The 25,823-nt window shown below is 42.1% G+C and overlaps 1 protein-coding gene across 2 annotated transcripts; it reads left to right on the forward strand.

Moving 5' to 3' along the window:
- Nucleotides 1–84: 84 nt before the first annotated feature.
- On the forward strand, nt 85–18,715 carry slc25a34 (solute carrier family 25 member 34). 2 transcript variants are annotated; one of them, XM_029776024.1, is made up of 7 exons: nt 85–243; nt 2,328–2,369; nt 6,192–7,327; nt 12,576–12,641; nt 17,130–17,282; nt 17,965–18,099; nt 18,329–18,715. In XM_029776024.1, the coding sequence occupies exons 3-7, from the start codon at nt 6,803–6,805 to the stop codon at nt 18,509–18,511; spliced, it is 1,062 nt and encodes a 353-aa protein (XP_029631884.1). In that variant the 5' UTR covers nt 85–243; nt 2,328–2,369; nt 6,192–6,802; the 3' UTR covers nt 18,512–18,715. The 2 variants fall into 2 exon arrangements, with proteins under 2 accessions (XP_029631884.1, XP_029631885.1); XM_029776025.1 differs by lacking the exons at nt 85–243; nt 2,328–2,369 and adding an exon at nt 5,051–5,539.
- Nucleotides 18,716–25,823: the final 7,108 nt, after the last annotated feature.

Below are 25,823 nucleotides of genomic sequence, written 5' to 3' on the forward strand. Positions count from 1 at the left end.
TAGGTGTTACTACATTCACTTTAAGTTGTTGATTCATTGTGTCTTGGAAGTATTTTGTTATTGGGCCATCACAGGCTATGCTGCATCTTACAAAATAACGGTTATAAATAAACACATCCAGTAAAAGACCTGCTTGGCATGACCTTGATGCAGTAGTAAACATCACACAACTGACGAACGTCGAGACTCCGGAGTAAATGTCCTGATATGCGGACCCAAGACAACGGGTGGAATGTTCTGATGGTAGGTTATTGACACGCTAAGCATGTGATTGTGAGCTGCTAGATAAGGACACAGATGGAGTTAAACTAGCATATACTGAAAATATTGTGGGTCAAATGTTTGGGGGAACCTAAACTTGAGATCCTAAACCCTTGACTACAGTACGTTCCCATAGGGTATGCCAAGTATGGCCATAACTACATAGGTTTAAAAAAAAAAAAAAAAAAAAAGTATAGTAACACCAAAATATGGAAAATATATTTTGCACACAATGAAAATAAATTACGAATCAACTTTGAAATATTGCTCCCAGCGTTGATCAAAGCTCAGAACGCGTATATTCTTGATCTGCCTCTGCGAACGAGTGGAATCTTCAGAAGGAGGTACTGTAGCCGCAGCTCAATATGGCGACCGGAGTAACAACAGAATGTGGAAAAAGTCAAAGGGCGTGAATACTTTCTGAAGGCACTATCCGTCAAGTTGCTATCTGCTGGCAGAGACTTCTATTGCAGTCACTTTGAAGGACTCTGGCTAGTATTAGCCAGTTAGAAGGATGAAGTAAGAAGCTAAGGTTAATCGGAGCCTACCTCAGCAGGTGCAAAAATACGCTCTAACTTTGACAGTAGCGAGGCTGAGGCAGGTTGCAATGCATGCAGAGGAGACAGAGAGTTTAGGACAGTGGTTCCCAAACTTGGGGCAGGGGCCCATTTGAGGTCCCCTGACAAAATATGTACTAATCATATCAAACAAGTTAGGAACATAAAACTCAATATGAACATCTCTACATGGCCTGTCTTATCTATAGGCCTACATTAAAATGCATAAAAATGCTACCAATACAGTTCTAAAAATGTAATACGTTTTCATTTCATCGCTGATGCTAAGTGTCAGTGTGAATCATTTTTCATATTTTTGTTTTTGTTTGTAGATCGACTGAGGTGAATGAACCTACAGCAGCCAAGGTGATAATAGCCATTTTTTTCTGTAATCCAAATGGCATTTCAAAGTTTTTTTATTCTAGAGAAATGCAGTAAATGAGCTTAAACTTTCAAAACAATGTTCCATTTTTTTTTACGTACATTTTTTTACGTAAAAAATGTAAAATTAGAGTTGTCCTCTGATGAAGGGAAGCTGTGGCAGGATTATCTTTTTCTGATTTACAAATAATTTGTATTATAGAGATAAAGATTACATTCTGTCACACAGATCTTAACACACTTTTGATAAAATCCTATTTCAGATGTGCTAATGGTATAAAGGACTCCAAGGTTAAATCATGAATAAGAGAAGCAACTGAACATTTCATTATGTACCTCAAATTTGGAGAAGGCAAAAATAGTGAAAAGAAATTCAAGAGATTTAGTAGTGAGTCAGTGCGGTAGTGGCAACTTTCTCAATTTGGACAATGTGGGCCTCCAGTTGCCCGTGGTTATAGCAAGAATCAAATGAATGGGGGATTGGAAACAAGAAAAACTGACATTGGTATGAGCTCGTTGCGAAGGCAGTAATTTTGAAACAAAACGCTATGTTCTAAAAAAGACCGTTTGAGTACAGGAATGAACTTCCTCAATTACAATCACTACTTAACCATCCACTGAAGAATTTTTTTTTTTAAAGATTGTCCACACCCACTGAAGCTGTCCCCAATTTTCAAGGCCAGTGTTGTGATTTGTTCATGAAGAAGTAATTGTCTTATCAGTTTTTTACCTACCATAATAACCTACCACTGTGAATATGATGATAAATACCAGCCTTTTTTAAATAGGAACAGACAAAGTTTGTCACTTTCTTTGTTGTGGATCCCAGACTAACCTCTTTTTCCTTAGCACATGATTAGTCCTTCTATTTGAAAGCAGTGCTTTCCCCCTATGTTTCACCCTTATACACGCCACCTCTGTTCTCAAAACTATAACCTTTTACCCAGAGACAATCCATAGGACCAAGGCAGGGGGCAGAGCTTTCCGTTGGAACAGAGTAGGGGATGTGTTGAGGTGGCGGACAGGCCCCAGTCTTGATTGGCTCTGGCCTAAGGCAGTAGGAGGAGACTTCCACAATGGATGGGACTGCTGGGGACAAATGTTTACTAATGTTGTCTGGCTGTGCAGGGAGGGGAAGCAGAGAGGAAAAGACCACAACACACAACAAGAGTAAGTTTAGTTTAATTTGTTATCAGACATTCAGACCATTGTGGGAATGTGCAGATTATGCTGAGTCACTCTGGGATTCAGACTTCAGTCTGATGACAGCGGTGCAAAGTTCTTGATTTGTAGCTTGTGATCCCTGCTTATGTCTGTCATTGTAGAGTAAGTATGTGTATATGTGTGTTCTTATTAATAGTTGATGTGTGTTTGTCTATGTATAAGTTGTAATGTGATCAAACTGCATGGGTGGTTGTCTTATGAGTGTTATGGCTATTTCCATTTAAAAGGACCCATGAGCACCAACGAGTGACTTTCATAAAAGCATGTCAAATTGGGTGTCAATTGAAAGCTAAGAGTCTATATATATATATATATATATATATATATATATATATATATATATATATATATATATATATATTATATATATATATTTTTTAATTAAGGCGTATATAAAGTGCATTCGGAAAGTATTCAGACCCCTTGACTTTTTCCACATTTTGTTACGTTGTTTTTTTTCTCCCCTCATCAATTTACACACAATACCCCATAATGACAAAGCAAAAACAGGTTCCTATACATTTTTGCAAATGCATTAAAAAAATCTACAACTGAAATATCACATTTACATAAGTATTCAGACCCTTTACTCAGTACTCTGTTGAAGCACTTTTGGCTGTGATTACAGCCTTGAGTCTTCTTGAGTATGACGCTACAAGCTTGGCACACCTGTATTTGGTGAGTTTCTCCCATTCTTCTCTGCAGATCCTCTCAAGCTCTGTCAGGTTGGTTGGGGAGCGTCGCTGCACAGCTATTTTCAGGTCTCTCCAGAGATGTTCGATTGGGTTCAAGTCCGGGCTCTGGCTGGGCCACTCAAGGACATTCAGAAACTTGTCCCGAAGCCACTCCTGTGTTGTCTTGGCATCTTTCCCTCAACCCTGACTAGTCTCCCAGTCCCTGTTGCTGACAACGTCCCCACAGCATGATGCTGCCACCACCATGCTTTACCGAAGGGATGGTGCCAGGTTTCCTCCAGACGTGACACTTGGCATTCAGGCCAAAGAGTTCAATCTTGGTTTAATCAAACCAGAGAATCATGTTTCTCATGGTCAGAGTCCTTTGGGTGCCTTTTGGCAAACTCCAAGCAGGCTGTCATGTGCCTTTTACTGAGGAGTGGCTGGCTACTCAATCAATCAATCAATCAATCAATCAATCAATCAATCAATCAATCAAATGTATTTATAAAGCCCTTTTCACATCTCTATCGCACCTGCTGTCTCAGAGTTAGAGACAGCAGGTGCGATAGAGAGAGAGTCGAAAACAGCAGGTCCGGGACAAGGTAGCAGGTCCGGTGAACAGGTCAGGGTTCCATAGCCACAGGCAGAACAGTTGAAACTGGAGCAGCAGCACGGCCAGGTGGACTGGGGACAGCAAGGAGTCATCAGGCATGGTCCTAGGGCTGAGAGAGAGAGAGAGAGAGAGAGAGAGAGAGAGAATACTTAAATTCACACAGGACACTGGATAAGACAGGAGAAATACTCCAGACATAACAGACTGACCCTAGCCGCCCGACACATAAACTACTGCAGCATAAATACTGGAGGCTGAGACAGGAGGGGTCGGGAGACACTTTGGCCCCGTCCGACGATACCACCGGACAGGGCCAACCGGGCAGGATATAACCCCACCCACTTTGCCACACCACTAGAGGTATATCTTCAAATCACCAACTTACTACCCTAAGACAAGGCTCTACCATAAAGGCCTGATTGGTGGAGTGCTGCAGTGGTTGTTCTTCTGGAAGGTTCTCACATCTCCATAGAGGAACTCTGGAGTTCTGTCAGAGTGACCATCGTGTTCTTGGTCACCTCCCTGACCAAGGCCCTTCTCACCCGATTTCTCAGTTTAGCCGGGCGGCCAGCTCTAGGAAGAGTCTTGGTGATTCCAAACTTATTCCATTTAGGTATGATGGAGGCCACTGTGTTCTTGAGGACCTTCAATGCTGCAGAAATGTTTTGGTACCCTTCCTCGGATCTGTGAATCAACTGTGGACCTTATATAGACAGGTGTGTGCCTTTCCAAATAATTTCCAATCAATTGAATTTACCACAGGTGGACTCCAATCAACTTGTAGAAACATCTCAAGGATGATCAATGGAAACAGGATGTACCTGAGCTCAATTTCGAGTCTCATAACAAAGGGTCTGAATACTTACTGTATGTAAATAAGGTATTTCTGTTTTTATTTTTAACACATTTGAAAAAAATATATCTAAAAACTGTTTTTGCTTGGGTATTGTGTGTAGTTTGATGAGGAACATTTTTATTTAATCCATTTTAGAATAAGGCTGTAACGTAACAAAATGTGGAAAAAGGGAAGCGGTCTGAATACTTTCCGAATGCATTTTCTATCCTAAATATTAGGAATAAGTAAAGGGTTTGATTTAAGGTCAAACAGATGGAAAAGTAGGCTTAAAAAACATCTAGCAGAAAGTCTTTAAAGGTATTAGAAATACATCAAAACACAATAATGTTGAAATAAAGATCCCTGCCAACTAATATCAACACTTATATTTTGATAAATTATTTGTTTTGTGTGAGTTTTGGAAACATTGCCCTGTGCCTTCAAATTCCGTTACCAAAAAACCACATATCTTTCACATTTCACATTTTCACATTTCTCTCCCTCATAAGGAGGGAGGATAATGGAAGTTCAATTATTAATTGATTAAAACTCAAAATTCTGTTACCAAATAATCTGCCATAGAATTACTGCAATTGATGACACAGAATTACTGCAATTGATGACCCAGAGTGTTAACAATGGGAAATCATAGTAGTCACAAACCACAGTTGGGTCACCTGCTACTGTCCTAACTGTTTTCTTTCTCTTCCTGTCGTCTGGTGGTCAATGCTTGTGTGAAAATAGTCTGGACAAACCCTCCCCCTTTCTTTCACTGCCTCTCTCTCCTTCTCCTCTCTCTCCAGTTAATATCAACTCTCCTGGATCTTACTGACACCTACCCATGAGCCCCCTCTTTTTCCTTTTACTGTAACCAACATCCTTACCCACTGAGCACTGACCGACACAGGACGTCCATGGATGTTGAAAAGTTGTTGAAATTTGGTCAGTCCGCCGTGGCCGTGATTTCAACATCTACAAACGTAGATTTTTGGTACGGTCCTTGATTTGGCTTAAACATAGACGTCCATGATTGATTCAGATTTGGACCAGACCAAATCTGAACCAATCATAGATGTCTATGTTTCACAATTTTGGAGAGCACAGTACCTCACAGCACAGTATAGTATAGTAAAGTTTAAACACATTTGAGTATAGTTCAGTACAGTCCTCTATTGTACTGTACAGTAGAGTTCAGTGCAGTACACAGTAGAGAACACTAGAATTGAGTACTCTAATGTATTGTACTGTACTCAACTGTACTGAACTATACTTTACTGTACTCTACTGAGCTCTACTATACGGCGATTTTACCAAAGTTCTTCCAGTAAATGTGTTTTGCGCATATAGTTGGATGGTTTGTTCAACTTTGACATCAATGGTTTTTGTTTGGCATGCATTTTTAAGTGAAAAACCTGAGTCAGCGCAATTCTGTTACTGTGGAATTGCCCTTACGTAACTGAGTTCTGTTGGGAAGAAATGTAGTGTCAGCTGTCCTCCTTACTCTCCTGTTACATATTCTCTAAAGAAATGGAACCAAAGAAGCAACCAAAGCAGGACATGTCGTCCCTCCTCATGACATGTTTTTTTCTTCATAGGAATTGCAACAGAAATCTAGAATCTAAGACGTCCTTATTCTTTTACAGAATCCTGCAGGTACTTGGCTCCCCCCCGGGTTGGGCTAGATCTCTTGGCTGGACTTCCTCAATGATCATTTCACATTTCGACACGTTAGCTGAGTGAAAAAAATACAACTCTTTAATAACCCAACTCATGATTTGCTTTCGAGGACATTGAGGACCTCAACATGTAGCTACTTATGAAGGGACTGGCATAAGACAGCTCAGGACAACATCCCAGAAACACTGAGCACCAACGTCAGCAGTGTGACAGGAGCACAGGTCACGTGACATATCAGGCATAGCAGGCAGTAATCGCTGAATTCTTATCGTACCACTCTGTACAGTCCGCTGTACAGTTTTACATTTCAGTCATTTAGCGGACGCTCTTAGGGTTAAGCGCCTTGCCCAGGGGCACATTGACCGATTTGTCAACTAGTCGACAGGCCCAACGCTCTTAACCGCACGTCTACCTGCCATACAGTTCTGACCTCACTGTTTCCTACCATGCTTTCGTGATCACATGCACCATACCCACACTCCGTCACACTCCATACCATCTCACCCACCTGGGAGCCCTTCCATAGCCTGGGTAGACTCATCACCAAGGGCACCATTGGACACTGCACCCTTCAGAAATGACCGGTACCCAGATCATGAACTTTCCCACCACAAACTCTCCGTTCAGCTCTCCCAGCTCCAACTCCATTCAGCTCCATTCAGCTGCCATGACATCCCCAGTCCCCCCTTTTCCCCGGGCCACCTCAGTCCCCTCGCCTCAACTGCCTCCGGCCCTGTGGCCCCCGCTGGACTTTGCCTTAGGAGCGTTGTCGTGCTGCGGGGCCTGTGTGTTCACTAACCCCCTGGAGGTGGTAAAGACACGGCTGCAGCTGCAGGGAGAGCTGCGTGCGCGGGGGTCCTACCGGCAGCACTACCGCGGGGTGCTGCAGGCCCTGTGGGTGGTGGGGAGGACGGACGGGCTCCGCGGGCTGCAGAAGGGGCTCTCGGCTGGGCTGATGTACCAGGGTCTGATGAACGGCGTGAGGCTGGGCTTCTACTCCTACTGTGACACCGTGGGGGTCACTGCAGCCCCTGGAGGGAGTCTGATGTCAGGGGCCGTGGCCGGGGCTCTGGGGGCCTTCATCGCCTCTCCTGCCTATCTGGTGAGTAGCATACATCTTTGTTGTATTGTTGTCGCTTTCATAGTGCATAGCTTTGGATGAGGTAAGGAGATATGGAGGGTACTTAGGGTGTCATATTGCCATATACAGACCTTACAATATTAACAGTGTTCACCCTGGAATATGTGCCCCAATTTTCACAGCAAATGCTCTTTGAGCACTCCGTGCATGGATACCTTGCGATGTGTAATGATAAAGGACAGATATACATTTACTGGGGAGGGGGGGGCTGTTCCAACTCAAGGTGTCATAAAAAAAAAACGCACCCCCCTCCCCAACATTAAAAATATTTTCCCCTCTTATAGAATTAACTCAAAATGTTTATGACCAAAAATAATAATAACTGCAACCCTATGTTTATAAACATGGATATCGACTTTGCCACTTCAGCGTGCTTTTGTGGGACAGCCGATGCCACGCAGGGCTACGGGCCAGAAGGTAGACGGTTTCGCCGACCACCACAGACGAGCTCACTCTCCCTACCTGTTTCGTTACTCTACAATCAGAGCCGGCTGCAGACAATGATCAGCTATGGGGATATCAGAGTTTCAACATGTTGATGTCATATTTATAATTATATAAAATGATTGCAACAAATTTTCCGGTTTCTGTGCAAATGCACCACATAACCAATAAACAAAGCATACCGACTTCAGGCACTTCAATATCATGGTTTGCGTTTTCAACACCACAATAAGTAGACAATCTTGACCAACAGAAAATGCATCCCTCCCTACCTTGTAGGCATACCCAGTATCGAAGGCTTGGCTTGACAATCTCTGAATGTCATTCAACTTTTTGGTATTTTGTAACAGAAGTCTCTTTCCATTCATCAATTGGCTGCTGCATAGTTTGGATTAATTGATTTTATTTGTCAGTAAAAAAAATGCATATTTACACAAAGATTTTTAAGTGACCAGGATTGCACAAAGAAGTCAGGGGCTTATTTCCAATGTGGTAACCATTTATTTGAATTTTTTTAAAGAAATACATATACAATTCCATAGATAGAGACCAAAAAAGGCTCAACCTCCAGATGAGTATGAGGGGGGGAGTATAAGTACAATTCTTACAAGCTTGTTTGGCTGGTAGCTTATTCTTTAGATGTTTGGGGCTGCTGGTGAACCATGATGTGCAGACGTAATCAAAGTGACACTGGACTAGCACAATTGCTAGAGTGTGTCTATACCATAGCTAGGTTTCCATCCAATTGGTGACAGATTTTCATGTGAATATTATAACATTTTCATAAAAACAATATGCCATTTCATAGTTTCCTTTAGGAAAATGAGGCGCCGGACAGAGTGACAGGGAAGATTTCAATTTACTGGACATTTGAGAAATTTTACGGACATCCGTATGCATTCAGATCCAACCTGGTGCAGTCAGCACCATCAATAAGTGAGGGATGTTGGCCAAATGAGCCACATTTACGTGTCCTTAAAAACAGCTATAACAAATGACAAAAATAATATTCCTTGTGTTTCGATGTGTAGCACGTGCAAAACTTTATAACCTATTTTGGGGCGGCAGGTAGCCTAGTGGTTAGAGTGTTGGGCCAGTAACCGAAAGGTTGCTAGATTGAATCCCCAAACTGACAAGGTAAAAATCTGTCGTTCTGCCCCTGAACAAGGCAGTTAACCCACTGTTCCTAGGCCGTCATTGTAAATAAGAATTTGTTCTTAAAATTTGTTCTTAACTGACTTGCCTAGTTAAATAAAGGTTAAAAAAAAGTTTAAAAAAAAAAGATTGGTTTTAAGGCTACTTTCCTAAAATAATTACTGTCCACCTCATGGTTCAGCTCTCAGAGATTTTAGTACTAAATGTATCAGGGTATTGCATGCATAGGCCTATAGGCTTAGGTGTCAACTGTACTCATTCAAGTTTTTTATTTTTTTAAATTTTGTTTTACTATTTTCTTCCTTGTAGAATAATAGTGAAGACATCAAAACTATGAAATAGCACAAATGGAATCATGTAGTAATCAAAAAGTGTTAAACAAATAAAAATATATTTTAGATTTTAGATTCTTCAAAGTAGCCACCCTTTGCCTTGATGACAGCTTTGCACACTCTTGACATTCTCTCAACCAGCCTGGAATGCTTTCCCAACAGTCTTGAAAGAGTTCCCACATATGCTGAGCACTTGTTGGCTGCTTTACCTTCACTTTCACTCTGCGGTCCAACTCATCCCAAACCATCTCAATTGGGTTGAGGTCGGGTGATTGTGGAGGCCAGGTCATCTGATGCAGCACTCCATCACTCTACTTCTTGGTCAAATAGCCCTTACACAGTCTGGAGGTGTGTTGGGTAATTGTCCTCTTGAAAAACAAATGATAGTCCCACTAAGCCCAAAACAGATGGGATGGCGTATCGCTGCAGAATGCTGTGGTAGCCATGCTGGTTAAGTGCGCCTTGAATTCTAAATAAATCACTGACAGTGTCAACAGCAAAGCACCCCCACACCATTATACCTCCTCCTCCATGCTTCAAGGTGGGAACCACACATGCGGAGATCATCCGTTCACCTACTCTGCGGCTCACGAAGACACAGCGATTGGAACCAAAATACTCAAATTTGGACTCATCAGATCAAAGGATAGATTTCCACCGGTCTAATGTCCATTATTCGTGTTTCTTGGTCCAAGCAAGTTTCTTCTTATTATTGGTGTCCTTTAGTAGTGGTTTCTTTGCAGCAATTCGACCATGAAGATCTGATTCACACAGTCTCCTCTGAACAGTTGATGTTGAGATGTGTCTGTTACTTGAACTCTCTGAAGCATTTATTTGGACTGCAATTTCTGAGGCAGTTAACTCTAATGAACTTATCCTCTGCAGCAGAGGTAACTCTGGGTCTTCCTTTCCTGTGGCAGTCCTCATGAGAGCTAGTTTCATCATAGTGCTTGATGGTTTTTGCAACTGCACTTGAAGCAACTTTCAAAGTTCTTGAAATGTTTCAGATTGACTGACCTTCATGTCTTAAAGTAATGATGGACTGTCGTGTCTCTATTTATTTGAGCTGTTCTTGCCATAATATGGACTTGGTCTTTTACCAAATAGGGCTATCTTCTGTATACCACCCCAACTGTGGTTCTTCCTTTAAAATATATGAGCTTATGCCACGACCGTTTGTGGTAGATGGTGGCACATTGTGGTAAATTGCGTCATTCTGGCAACAAAGGCTGACACTTAAATAATAATGCCATAGAATTCTGCGGCACCCCGCAGGCTGCGCTGCAGTACGCCACAACTTTTAAAGGAAGAACCTTGTCACAACACAACTGATTGGCTCAAACGCATTAAGAAGGAAAGAAATTCCACAAATTAACTTTTAACAAGGCACACCTGTTAATTGAAATGCATTCCAGGTGACTACCTCATGAAGCTGGTTGAGAGAATGCCAAGAGTGTGCAAAGCTGTCATCAAGACAAAGGGTGGCTACTTTGAAGAATCTCAAATATGAAATATATTTTGATTTGTTTAACACTTTTATGGTTGCTACATGATTCCAAATGTGTTATTTCATAGTTTTGATGTCTTCACTATTATTCTACAATGTAGAAAATAGTAAAAATAAAGAGGAAGCCTGGAATGAGTAGGTGTGTCCAAACTTTTGACTGGTACTGTATATATATATATAAATAAAGGATGACAAGTTTAGTCCTAACCCCAGAGAGAGAGCGATATGCCGGTGGCATGCTGACACCGACATGCATTTCTTTATGTCAAGCGGCTACTGCGTCTGCTATACAGATATAGATGTACAGAAGGAGGGTAATTGGTACATTTTCAATCTGAATATTTTGTATAAAGATAAGTGTTATATTGTTAGATTATAGGAGTAACTCTGGCAGGCCTGAAACATTCTTCCTCACCTCAAGTTCAACTGTCTGAGTCAGTTGGAGCGCCAGGGCGGACTGCCTTCATATCATAGTAGCTAATGCTTAATAATAGCCACGCCATACCAAACCTTCACAAACGTTTCTTAACTTTATTACGGTAATATCAAAAGCAAGTCAAGCCATTAGGGACAATATGAACAGAGGAGCAAATGTAAACCATTGAAAAACGCACTTCCCCCCCGTGCCCAATAAAAAAAACTCACAACCCTCCCCAAAGGAAAAAAGAAATGAGTTTGACAATGTTGGACCACCCCTCCCCCCAGTAAATGTAGATCTGTCCCTAAGTGTGACGGTGTTTGTTTGCATCATTCATTTATTGTGTGTGCAGGTAGTAATATTGCCCCAGCCATTTTCCCTGTTATGAGAACTTGACGTGTTTGTGTTGATACTCTAAATACAAATCTGTTGTGTTTCTACTGTGCGAAGGGCAGTGGCTTCTACACTGGCTGTGTATTTCCCCATGAGTTGAGGCAGTTGTTTAACTCTCTCTCATATACTCCGGCTGCTGTTGTTGTCAAGGCTGCATCTGTTGCTCAATCTACCTCAATGTAGCCATCTGACCCCTGCAGCATCGTGGAAACACTATATAATCTGCATGGTGATATGTTTGAGAATCTGGGTCACTAAATATACCCGGCACGTACCTACTTCCAACCACTTCCCAAAATACTCCCCGGCACTCCCTCCTATGCTTTTTGGCAGTATATGAAGTAAAGAGAGAGCGCGAGAGATTAAAAGAGAAAGAGATGGGAGGCTATTTTCGGTTGCACCCGGTGTGTGAGAAGAAGCAGGGAGGGGTCCGACTCGGGTGTCTGTGCATGTGTACTGTGAGAGCCCAACTCAGGTTTCTAGACCCAGTCAGTGTGCAGTGTCATCTCAGTAAGCTGAATAATGGTCGTTCAGAGAGAGAGAGAGAGAAGAGATGTGAAATGGAGGTCATGGGCATCCTGAAGGGATGTGTGTGCAGACTGCTCGAAAAACACGCACATGTTACATAACTCATACCAGGTGTACCCACTGAACAGTGTGTCTCTATTTAGTGGTGGGGTTGTGCCTCTGTTATCATGGGGAGGCTGTGTATGTAAAATGGGTATACAACAGCGGAGGCTGGTGGGAGGAGCTATTGGAGGACGGGCTCACTGTTATGGCCGGAATGGAATGAATGGGACGGAGTCAAACATGCGGTTTCCATATGTTTTATGTGTTTGATACCGTTCCATGTATTCCATTCCAGCTCTCTTCCAATGAGCCCGTCCTCCTATAGCTCCTCCCATCAGCCGCCTCTGGTATAAAATACATTGAAGCAAGTGTCTTACGTTTCCTCCACAGGTGAAGACACATCTGCAGGCCCAGACAGTCGAGGCCATCGCAGTGGGTCACCAGCACAACCATCAGGTGAGGAGTGTGTGCGCTGTGCGTGAAACAGTTGGACCCAGTGTTCTCTAGTTGTTCAGGCTCTACACCAGTCCTTCATGTTGCATCAATATGTCACTTTGTTTCCAATCCCACTCCTCTATCATTTTGGCTCACATCGCTCTCTCTCTCTCCCCTAATTCCTCAGCCCACCCCCAGCATAACTAACCATATCCGTGTGAACCCTAGTGACACGTTTCACAACCACCAGCCAATCAGTAACATGCAAACAGAGGCGTGGAGTGGTGTCAACAAAAGAATAACGCACGACCTTTGTAACTGATACTGTAATCACCAAGATAAAGACAAGCACAGGGATTTATTTTTAAAACCCTGTTAAGGGAATTAGTGTGGCCCTTTTGATCTAAGAGATACATTTTTTCCAATTTGTCAAGGCACTGTTCACTTTTGTCATGGCACTGTTCATTTGCCTGGCTACCCAAACTCCTTGCTTCCGGCCAAACGCTACGCCACGCCCATGGACGTTAGTTTCTTCGCCGCTATGAGTCTGGATCTGAGCACCTCCCCGATGATTTCTAGAACGCAAATGCATTCTAACCGTTCTGATTTGTCCCAGAAACCGATGGGTTGGGCCAGAGACAGAACCCTTGTGGATAAAGCGTCTTCTTAAAAATTCTTCATTGTCTTTGATACTCTGATTGGTTAGAGATGATCCCAGCGCTGATGACTTTGTTTTGTGCAACACCCCTCATTTTGATGTCGTCACAAACGACTTCAACGATGGCAGTCTCAGACTGAAGTACAGTACGTAGTGAATAAAGACCAGCGGAAGAATTCAGTTTTGGTCGTCAGGCAAACTGTTCACACCGTTACAATAAAGATCACAGCCAATGTATAGATCTAAGGTACAGTTGAAGTGGGAAGTTTACATACACCTTAGCCAAATACATTTAAACTCAGTTTTTCACAATTCCTGACATTTTATCCGAGTAAAAATTCCTTGTCTTAGGTCAGTTAGGATCACCACTTTATTTTAAGAATGTGAAATGTCAGAATAATAGTAGAGAGAATGATTTATTTCAGCTTTTATTTCTTTCATCACATTCCCAGTGGGTCAGAAGGTTACATACACTCAATTAGTATTTGGTAGCATTGCCTTTAAATTGTTTAACTTGGGTCAAACGTTTCGAGTAGCCTTCCACAAGCTTCCCACAATAAGTTAAGTGAATTTTGTCCCATTCCTCCTGACAGAGCTGGTGTAACTGTGTCGGGTTTGTAGGCCTCCTTGTTCGCGCACACATTTTCAGTTCTGCCCACAAATTTTCTATATGATTGAGGTCAGGGCTTTGTGATGGCCACTCCAGTACCTTAATTTTGTTGTCCTTGAGCCATTTTGCCACAACTTTGGAAGTATGCTTGGGGTCATTGTCCATTTGGAAGACCCATTTGCAACCAAGCATTAACTTCCTGACTGATGTCTTGAGATGTTGCTTCAATATATCCACATAATTTTCCTTCCTCATGATCCCTCTATTTTGTGAAGTGCACCAGCCCCTCCTGCAGCAAAGCACCCCCACAACATGATGCTGCCACCCCCGTGCTTCACGGTTGGGATGGTGTTCTTCGGCTTGTGAGCGTCCCCCTTTTTCCTCCAAACATAACGATGGTCATTATGGTCAAACAGTTCTATTTTTTGTTTCATCAGACCAGAGGACATTTCTCCAAAACGTACGATCTTTGTCCCCATGTGCAGTTGCAAACCGTAATCTGGCTTTTTTTGGCGGTTTTGGAGCAGTGGCTTCTTCCATGTTGAGTGGCCTTTCAGGTTATGATATAGGACTTGTTTTACTGTGGATATAGATACTTTTATACCTGTTTCCTCCAGCATCTTCACAAGGTCTTTTGCTGTTGTTCTGGGATTGATTTGCACTTTTTGCACCAAAGTACGTTCATCTCTAGGAGACAGAACGTGTCTCCTTCCTGAGTGGTATGACGGCTGCGTGGTCCCATGGTGTTTATACTTGCGTACTATTGTTTGTACAGATGAACGTAGTACCTTCAGGCGTTTGTAAATTGCTCCCAAGGATTTGAAGGTAGGCCTTGAAATACATCCACAGGTACACCTCCAATTGACTCAAATTATGTAAATTAGCCTATCATAAGCTCCTAAAGCCATGACATCATTTTCTGGAATTTTCCAAGCTGTTTAAAGGCACAGTCAACTTAGTGTATATAAACTTCTGACCCACTGGAATTGTGATACAGTGAAGTAATCTGTCTGTAAACAATTGTTGGAAAAATCACTTGTGTGATGCACAAAGTAGACGTCCTAACCGACTTGCCAAAATTATAGTTTGTTAACAAGAAATTTGTGGAGTGGTTGAAAACGAGTTTTAATGACTCCAACCTAAGTGTATGTAAACTTCTGACTTAAACTGTATGTAGGTTTGCTATTGTAAAGCTGTCACAATATCCCTTTGTGTTCCATAGCCTGAAACTTTCCAATACCCTGACACACTGCCATTTGTGGGCAAAGTATTCACAAGTGATGTCAGCGCAGAGTTGATAACTTAATAGTAGAAAAATGTCCATACTTCAGGGAGGGATTTCGATAAGAAAACATTTTCACATTCAACAGCGAGAAGCGCTATATATGGTAGTAGTAGTGGTTTATTTTAAAGGGACCATGTGCAATTAAAGATTTGAGACAGTGAAATATGATGTTCGCACCAGAGTTAGCTAAGCACAGATCATTTCTGTCTGCAGTCCCTAACTAAACATAACTGAATACATAAACACAGCTAAATGCACATCAGTCATACAGTAGTATAGTAGGATAACAGAATACAGGAAACATAAAATACAACAAATTATACAACAAATTCAGCAGACTTGAATGCATTAAGAATTAGTCAATGTGTGCAGGATTGAAGCGCCTTGATCCATGATTTGACCTGCACAGAGAGGGATTTAAAGTCACTAGTGTTTCTTAAAGTAGAGGGGATGGAATTCCGTTTCCTGATGCCTGAGGTGGAGAACGCTGACTGCCCAAAGGTGTTTTCTTTTAGGAATGACACAGACTCCTCTTGTGGATGTCCGGGTGATTCTGCTGTTTTGTTCAGAGCTTAATATGCCAAAATCTTTCAGAGGTGGGGGTGCAACATTGTTGATAATCTTGGAACAGATTGTACTTGGGGAGAATATTGCTGTAATAAGGGTCGTCTAAAGGAGCCCAAATGCGGCGTGTGAAGTGCTCATATTTACTTTTAATGAAAACACTTTGCAAAAATAACAAAACGACCAAACAACAGTCCCGTCAGGTACAAACAACGAAACGGAAAACAACCACCCACAAAACCCCATGAAAAACAGGCTGACTAAGTATGGCTTCTAATCAGAGACAACGAAAAACACCTGCCTCTGATTGGAAACCATACCCGGCACCAACATAGAAAATACAACATAGAACGACAATCTAGACAACCCACATAGAAAACAGAAAACCCCAAATACATAGACAAAAATACCCCCCTGTCACGCCCTGACCAACCTACTATGGAAAAATGACCTCATACTCAGGTCAGAACGTGACAATTGCAGTGATGATAATGACGTGATTTCCTGTCCAGGATCTTCAGTGCTTGTTTATATAGAGATCGAAGGGGTTTCATTTATGTTTCATTGGCTTGAGACCAGCTGATGATACAATAGGACAGGTGGGAGAAGATCATTGCATGTAAATACATTTTGGTTCCTGATGTATCGAAAATTTGAAAGACTATCTGATTTTGCTGGACATCTTAATGTTTTTTCCAGTTCAAAGTATAATGCTCAGATATTTAAACTAGGTGACTGTTTACATTTTTTGTCCTTGAATAAGTATGTCTGAGTAAGCCTGTTTGTTTAGTTTTGTGGAGAAATACATGGCTAGCGTTTTTCCCACAGCTACCAGCCATTCAGCTACTTTTTTACAATGATACTGCTTGCCACTTTATCAGCATAGAAATGCGTATAAAAAACTGTATCATCCACGTACATTTGAATATCCACACCCTGGCATACAGATGGAAGGTCATTAATATAGAGGCTGAGTAACAAAGGGCCCAGGATTGACCCCTGTGGCACTCCCACAGTGCAATCCCTTGGTGAGGATAGTTCACCATTAATCCAAACACATTGCATCTGGTCTGCCAGATAAGACATAATCCATTTGAAAGCAATTGACGAAATGTTGAAGTTGGATAGCTTGGAAAGGAGGACATTGTGGTTAAGTGTCAAAGGCTTTTCTGAGGTTCTGGAAAACTGCACCTACAACACCACCTTTGTCCAGCTTTGCCTTGATCATCTATAGGATATGGCAACATGCTGTTTCTGTAGAGTGGTTGACCCTAAACCCAAACTGCATGGAGTGAAGGGGAAAGCTACTTGTATCCAGGTGGACTGGCTCGACACTTCCAACTTTTCTCCCTCGTAAAATGTTTTGTTTTCGTCTGAATTTCCCTCCATCAGGGTGTGTCGAGTGCCTTCGCCAATATCTACCGGCGGGAGGGCGTGGTGGGGCTGTGGAGGGGTGTGAACGGGGCTGTGCCTCGTGTGATGGTGGGATCAGCCGCCCAACTGGCCACCTTCAGCTCAGCCAAGGAATGGGTGGCACGCCTACAGGTAACTATAGAAACCATCTATCACACTCGCAGGCTGTCGTGTGTATTGCGTTAAGCCAGGTGTCACACATGCAGAATGACCTGTATAGTACAGTATCAGCAGATAAGGATGGTGTATATAGAACTATTGAAAGATTTTGAGTGTGTTTATTGTTCATTCGAAGGTACATTTCATACAAGTAACCATCAAGCGGTACCGGAGTGCCAAGTCTAGGACCAAAAGGCTCCTTAACAGCTTCTACCCCAAAGCCATAAGACTGCTGAACAGTTAATCTAATGATCACCCGGACGATTTACATTGACCCCCCCACCCTCCATTTGTTTTTACACTGCTGGTCCTCACTGTTTATTATCTATGCATAGTCACTTTATCCCTACCTACATGTACAAATTACCTCGACTAACCTGTACCCCCGCACATTGACTCGGTACCGGTACCCCCTGTATATAGCCTCGTTATTGTTATTTTATTGTGTTACTTTTTACTTTAGTTTATTTGGTAAATAGTTTCTTAACTCTTTCTTGAACTGCATTGTTGGTTAAGGGCTTGTAAGTAAGCATTTCACGGTAAGGTCTACACTTGTTGTATTTGGCGCATGTGACAAATAAAGTTTGATTTGTTCAAGATATGAATAATCTTTCACCTCTACAGTTGGTTGATTTCTCTTTCTGTGTCCTTGTAGTGGTACAGTCCAAACAGTTGGCTGGTTGCCTTGACAGCTGCCTGTATCAGTGGAGTCGCCGTGACGATCACCATGACGCCGTTTGATGTCATCAGCACACGCCTCTACAACCAGCCAGTGGATGAGCGTCATAGGGTGAGCCTATTTTTAATATCTCCTTTTCCTTTGTCCACCATCATTGGAATTGCCTATTTCACCCTGACATTCCCTGGTCTTGGTTTCTAAGCAGAACCTTGCCTTCTCCATATACTGTATACCTCTGGTTCTTAGCTGTTGAACTCACAGATTTATAAAGATCTGTACTGTAACTCTCTTTAGCCGTTGAACTCAGTTTTATTCTCTGCCTCTCTTGCCTGTCTGTTAGGGTCGTCTGTACCTGGGCTTCTCAGACTGTCTGGTGAAGGTGTGCCGGACAGAGGGTCTTCTGGGGCTGTATAAAGGTATGGGCCCTGTGTTCTTCCGCCTGTGCCCTCACACCGTTCTTAGCATGCTCTTCTGGGACCTGATGAGACAACGGGCCTTTCAGGGCGTCCAGAACCAGAGCTGAAGAGAAGAGGATATTCAGCCAATCTTGGAGGACAATGGAAGTTGATTTTAAAAATAAAACATGTTTTGGCCTGCTGTCTTCATCAGAGCCGGAGCTAAGACAGAAGGCCTCATATGGTGGACAGAGTTGAATGAATCACTGGTCCGTTGGTAGAGACGAGCAGTAGACGCTCTTTGTGACGCCAGTGTGGAAAGTTGGTTGAGAGAAGGAAAGACGAGGAGGAGGAGACGCTCTCAATTCCACAGAATAGACTTGCACTCCCTCACTGGTTAACAGGAAGGATACATAATGGCTTGACATATACTGAGTGTACAAAACATTATTGAGTTGCACCCCCTTTTGCCCTCAAAACAGCCTCAATTCGTCTGGGCATGGACTCCACATGGTGTCGAAAATGTTCCACAGGGATGCTGGTCCATGTCGACTCCAATGCTTCCCACGGTTGGGTCAAGTTGGCTGGATGCCCTTTGAGTGGTGGACCATTCTTGATACACATTGGAAACTGTTGAGCATGAAAAACCCAGCAGCATTGGAGTTCTTGACACACTCTCAAACCGGTGCGCCTAGCACCTACTACCAATCCCCATTCAAAGGCATTTAAATATTTTTACTTGTCCAATCACCCTCTAAATGGCATATAGTGCCTTGCAAAAGTATTCACTCCTTGGTGTTTTTCCTATTTTGTTGCGTTACAACCTGTAATTGAAATTTATTTTTATTTGGATTTAATGTAATGGACATATACAAAATAGTCCAAGTTGGTGAAGTGAAAAAAATAACTTGTTTAAAAAAATATATAAAAAATAAAAATGGAAAAGTGGTGCGTGCATATGTCTTCACCCCTTTTGCTATTAAGCCTCTAAATAAGATCTGGTGCAACCAATTACTTTCAGAAGTCACATAATTAGTTAAATAACGTCCACCTGTGTGCAATCTAAGTGTCACATGATCTGTCACATGCGCTCAGTATATATACATACACCTGTTCTGAAAGGCCCCAGAGTCTGCAACACCACTAAGCAAGGGGCACCACCAAGCAAGCAGCACTATGAAGACCAAGGAGCTCTCCAAACAGGTCAGGGACAAAGTTGTGGAGAAGTACAGATCAGGGTTGGGTTATAAAAAAACATCAGAAACTTTGAACATCCCACAGAGCACCATTAAATCCATTATTAAAAAATGGAAAGAATATTGCACCACAACAAACCTGCAAAGAGAGGGCCGCCCACCAAAACTCACAGACCAGGCAAGGAGGGCATTAATCAGAGGCAACAAAGAGACCAAAGATAACCCTGAAAGAGCTGCAAAGCTCCACAGCGGATATTGGAGTATCTGTCCGTAGGACCACTTTAAGCCATACACTCCACAGAGCTGGGCTTTATGGAAGAGTGGCCAGAAAAAAATAAGCAAACACGTTTGGTGTTCGCCAAAAGGCATGTGGGAGACTCCCCAAACATATGGAAGAAGGTACGCTGGTCAGATGAGACTAAAACTGAGCTTTATGGCCATCAAGGAAACGCTATGTCTGGTGCAAACTCAACACCTCTCATCACCCTGAGAACACCATCCCCACAGTGAAGCATGTTTTTCATCGGCAGGGACTGGGAAACTGGTCAGAATTTAAGGAATGATGGATGGCGTAAATACAGGGAAATTCTTGAGGGAACCTGTTTGTCTTCCAGAGATTTGAGACTGGGACGGAGGTTCACCTTCCAGCAGGACAATGACCCTAATCATATTGCTAAAGCAACACTCAAGTGGTTTAAGGGGAAACATTTAATGGTCTTGGAATGACCTAGTCAAAGCCCAGACCTCAATCCAATTGAGAATCTGTGGTATGACTTAAAGACTGCTGTACACCAGCAGAACCCATCCAACTATAAGGTGAGACCCAGATGCAGACACAGGAGGCAGATGGTTAGAGTCCAAGCTGTTTATTAACAATCCAAAAGGGGTAGGCAAGAGAATGGTCGTGGATAGGCAAAAGGTCAAAACCAGTTCAGAGTTCCAGAATGGCAGGCAGGCTCGAGGTCAGAGCAGGCAGACTGGTCAGGCAGGCAGGAATAGAGTCCAGAAAAACAGGCAAAGGTCAAAACCGGGAGGACTAGTAAAATAGATTTATCAAAGCAGGCACACGGGAAAACCACGCTGGTTGACTTGAACATATAAGACAAACTAGCACAGAGAGACAGGAAATACAGGGATAAATCCACCAGGGAAAATAAGTGACACCTGGAGGGTGAAACAGATCAGGTTGTGACACCAACTTGAAGGAGCTGGAGCAGTTTTATCTTGAAGAATGGGCAAAAATCCCAGTGGCTAGATGTGCCAAGCTTATAGAGACATACCCCAAGAGACTTGCAGCTGTAATTGCTGCAAAAGGTGGCTCTACAAAGTATTGACTTTGGGGGGTGTCTTATTTCTTGTTTGTTCACAATAAAACATATTTTAATCTTCAAAGTGGTAAGCATGTTATGTAAATCAAATGATACAAACCCCCCAAAAATCTATTTTAATTCCAGGTTGTAAGGCACCAAAATAGTAAAAATGCCAAGGGGTGTGAATACTTTCGCAAGCCACTGTACATGCACAATCCATGTCTCACTTGTCTCAAGGCTTAAAAATCCTTCTTTAACCTGTCTCCTCCCCTTCATCTAGACTGATTGAAATTGATTTAACAAGTGACATCAATAAGGGATCATAGCTTTCACCTGGTCAGTCTATGTCATGGAAAATGCATGAAATGTTCCTAATGTTTAGTACATTCAGTGTATATTACTTGACTTGACTTAAAAAAGCTTGATCTCAGCTTGATTTTATAGACACTGCAAATTGTTGGACAGGGATGTTGAAGGATGATATGTAAGATGAGGCTCACTCCATGACTAAGCCTTAAGGTCAAAAGTCAAACTGTGCACAAGAAGGCCCATTCTTGATCAAACAAGATTACGTTTGGTCAGATCACCAAGTCCACGTAATATGTGCTTTTTAGTCTGGGTTAGTGACCTGGATAATATTGAGCCTACAGTTTTACTGGTATGTTTGTCTTTACCATGCAATGTGTGAAAATAAAAATGCCTTGACTTATGTGTGTCTAAAGATTCAATGAGAGAAATGAAAAATAACTTGAACTAACTGAAGTATATATGTACAATTGTTGTATTAAGCCTTTTGAATTGCTATTCTAGATCTTTCTACTTTTTAACATTGTTACAGACCCCATTGAAGGCACAGGTGAGTAGCCCAGCCTAATTTCTGATCATTCATTTCTTAAAAGCATTACGCTCCAATGTAATCAGTCAGATTCCCTTGATGCAATTTCAAGCAATCATCTCTATATTTAGGTACGGTGATTTTGATCATTGCTAAATAGTTAAGTCTATCTACAACAGTTATTTATTTGCAACCCTTTTTGATCATTTAACGGATAGGCCTACTCAGACAGACGGGGGCACACATCGTCAGAACCCTATCATACGACCATTGAAACGGCAACATGGAGAGGACACACAAGTGATCAATACGGTGAAAATGAAGGCAACGTGACAATTATCGGAAGGGTGTCGTGTTGAGGAGAAAAGGATATTAATTCACCCTACTTGGTCTTCTCACTGCCTATCTAATCAATGACAATATCACTCTACATTTTGTGATAGAAATTTCTAGCACGAGATAATAAACAAATACTTAAGGGGATTGAGGGAGTCAAAAAAAAGGAAAAAGTCTCCCACAAACTGGATACTGCAGATCCCGGTATGGCTGGCATTTAACTCCAACCCTGTTGATTGGGTTTTGCAAGGTGAGCCGTTCAGCCTGGTCTCATAGAATAGACGTAACATAGTAAATGTCAATCCGTAACACTGAAATTAGTATGATATGTTACGTTTGGGATGGTTTGGGAAGGTTACTTTGAAGGCAAAATCAAAACAAGGGTGGTTGGTCGGGCTGACAAGCGAGCGCTTAGATATGGTCATTTTTCACGTTTTCATACGTTTTTGGAATGTTTGGGAATTAAGTAGACTAAGGCATTTGTAAAAATTCTATATCAATATAGTGGGAAAGCGGCCATGCGCTTGGAAAATTAATAGACACTGCAGTAAATAAAACCTAATAAAAACATTTGTCTTGTCCAGGAACGGAGTCTACGCAGACCAGCCCACCATAGCCAATCAGAGCCACAGTAGGCCTTTATGCAACAAGTCATTTTCCATACAGGCCTGTAATCATTCACTTTGAACTGGACTGTGTGTTTATTGGAAGTTGCAACAGCGCAACTTTAGATCATTAGAACGCATTCGCCAAAAGCCACCTGAATGGATTTCTGCAAATATGTCAATACCACAGGAGTCCTCTTACATTTGGGAACTTTAAAGTCCCATTGATCAAACAACCATGAAAAGATAGGCTCTCTCCCTCAGTTATGCACATCAATAACAACAACAAGATCAACAACTAATTCTAGCCAGAGCAAGATGAGCCAAAATCTGACGAATTAACATTAGAAAAACCCTCTCAAACTGTTTCAGCTAGTTGGCCATCAAAATTGCACTGATAAATTGCACTGATAAACGATGGGGAAACTACTCCTTCTGTAGCTTGCCCGCAACCAAGCATCCAGCTACAGTAACTGGTTAAAGTTGGCTAGCTTACTAGCTAGCTACTTCCAGACACAAATGAGAGAACACCTCACTTTGACCATATTACTGGGGAAATCAGAGCTGGTTAGGTTGTATACATGTTATCTAGAGTGTTCGTGACTAACTATGACTTGTTTTGCATACTTTACTGACACCGGCCATATTCAGCTGGTGTTGCACGTTCGTAAGTTCATCAGTTATTCCGTCCTCTGGCACACTCAGATGAGAGTGCTCTGAAATCAGAGTAGATAGCCAGAGTGAATTTGCGAACACAAGTTCTTGCTAGCTAACCAAATTACACCTGCATGTCTAGCTGTGTATATCCACCGAAAAAACGATATGAGGTGAAAAAGTCAGCCAGTCACTCACCAATGACATGACATGACATCCTCCTAGCAGCTAGCTAGCTAACATTAGGCTCTGTGTTTTTAGCTTGCTACATAAATAGATACACTAGCCTATTAGCCACATTACATTTTAGCAGACGCTCTTATCCAGAGCGACTTACAGTAGTGAATGCATACATGCGTTGCAAACACCATGCTCTACCAACTGAGCTACAGGGAAGGCTACATTAGCCACATTATTCCTGACTTGTGATCATTGGCCTTGCTGGTTTGATTGTATTGACATTCCCAGCCTTAGTTACATTCGTCTGTTTTTGTCCAAAATATTGAGTCATGGAAACTGAAAGAATGGAGGCAGCAAACAATGTACCAGGTCAGCTGTGATTCATATCCTGATGGCGATATTTTTTGGTCTATCAAGAAATGTAGTGGTGAATTATATTAATAATGCATTGAACTGCATCCATCTATTCTGCCAACAAGGCTTTAGTGTACGTCATGGAATGTTGTTTTTAAAACCTCTTATAAATTGGGAATTTTATATTTTTGACTGAAGTTATGTCTGTTTGTTTCATATCTGCAAAGTAGTTAAAACGCTGTCAGTTCCACTTTAATCTAGTGCCAAAATTTACTACAAAGTGTAAATAGAATAATTTAGGTCATAAAGTCAGGGACCCTGTTTATTCTTCAAATATGCCAGGGAACTCCTGTCTTATATGGAAGGTATAATATTTGCACATTGTTATATTAGCAGAACATTGCTTCTACAGTATTAGGTGAAGGATGGTTTATTCTACATGGAACTGTTACACTTGAAAGTTATCAAAACACTTAGTTTGGAATATCTACATAAGTTCAGCAATTGCACTCTTCTCATATTACTCTGTAGGCTACTGACCGTGGTATGAAAAAAGTGCCATCTCTCCTGCATCTCACATCTGTCTGTAGAACTCTGCCTGCTGGACCCATGAGAAGACAGAACCTCACCCAGAAAGCTGTGCATGTCAGTTTGTGGTAGACAGCCAAATAGACAAATAGAATGCCATTCTTTACAATGAAATGCTTACTTATGAGCCCTTTCCCAACAATGCAAAGTTAAAAAGTAAGAACGTTTGCACAAAAAAAGTGGGTCAATGCAAATAGTCCGGGTAGCCATTTGATGAACTGTTCAGCAGTCTAAGGACTCTGGGATTAAACACCTCCTTCTGCAACTGGATCCTGGACATCCTGTCGGCCGCCCCAGGTGTTGAGGGAAGGCAACAACACATCCATTACGCTGACCCTCCACATGGGGGCCCCTCAGGGGTGCATGCTTAGTCCCCTCCTGTACTCCCTGTTCACCCACGATTGCATGGCCACACACGACTCCAACACCATTATTAAGCATGCCAACAACACGACGGTGGTAGGACTGATTATCAACGATGATGAGACAGCCTATAGGGAGAAGGTCAGAGACCTGGCAGTGTGGTGTCAGGACAACAACCTCTCCCTCAACGTCAGTAAAACAAAGGAGCTGATCGTGGATTACAGGAAAAGGAGGGCAGAGCACGCCCCCATTCACATCGACGGGGCTATCATGGTCCAAGAACCTATCACATTAGCGTTAGCCACCTAGCCACCTAGCTAACGTTAGCCACAAAAATATTGCTTTTATTGCTTGATATCAAAGTCATTAAATTATGGTGGTGATGATACCATAATGGTGGGGAACTTTATTGATGATGGTGATGATGATGAAGAGGACAGTAACTTGTGTGCATGTGTGTTCCTCAGGTCTAGTTGGTGCATGTGTAATCTCAGCGCTCCATAATCTTATGTTCAGTTACTCAATCAAGCATCCAGGTGAGATACTATTATTTTTACTTGTCCAATATTGTCAAAAAAAAGCTTACTTTTGGTCTACATTAGAGCAAATATTAAATGGTGAGTCAGGCAACTCAGTTAAGAACAAATTCTTATTTACAATGATGGCCTACCGGGGAACAGTGGGTTAAGTGCCTTGTTCAGGTGTAGAACGACAGATGTTTACCTTGTGGCATTGAGGAGTACACCACATCAGTCACTGACTTTATCAATAAGTGCATCAAGGATGTCGTCCCAACAGTGACTGTACGTACATACCCCAACCAGAAGCCATGGATTACAGGCAACATTCGAACTGAGGTAAAGGGTAGAGCTGCAGCTTTCAAGGTGCGGGACTCTAACCCAGAGCTTACAAGAAATCCTGCTATGTCCTGCGACAAACCATCAAACAGGCAAAGCATCAATACAGGGCTAAGATTGAATCATACTGTAATATTCATATGTGTAAACATACTGAATTAT

The sequence above is a fragment of the Salmo trutta genome, chromosome 14 (genome assembly GCF_901001165.1).
Source record: "Salmo trutta chromosome 14, fSalTru1.1, whole genome shotgun sequence".
Taxonomy (NCBI): Eukaryota; Metazoa; Chordata; class Actinopteri; order Salmoniformes; family Salmonidae; genus Salmo; species Salmo trutta.

Coding starts and splice junctions, on each gene's coding strand:
- slc25a34 (XM_029776024.1), top strand. CDS start 6,803: ATGACCGGTACCCAGATCATGAACTTTCCCACCACAAACTCTCCGTTC. Junction 7,328..12,575: donor TCGCCTCTCCTGCCTATCTG/GTGAGTAGCATA, acceptor TTTCCTCCACAG/GTGAAGACACATCTGCAGGC. Junction 12,642..17,129: donor GTCACCAGCACAACCATCAG/GTGAGGAGTGTG, acceptor TCCCTCCATCAG/GGTGTGTCGAGTGCCTTCGC.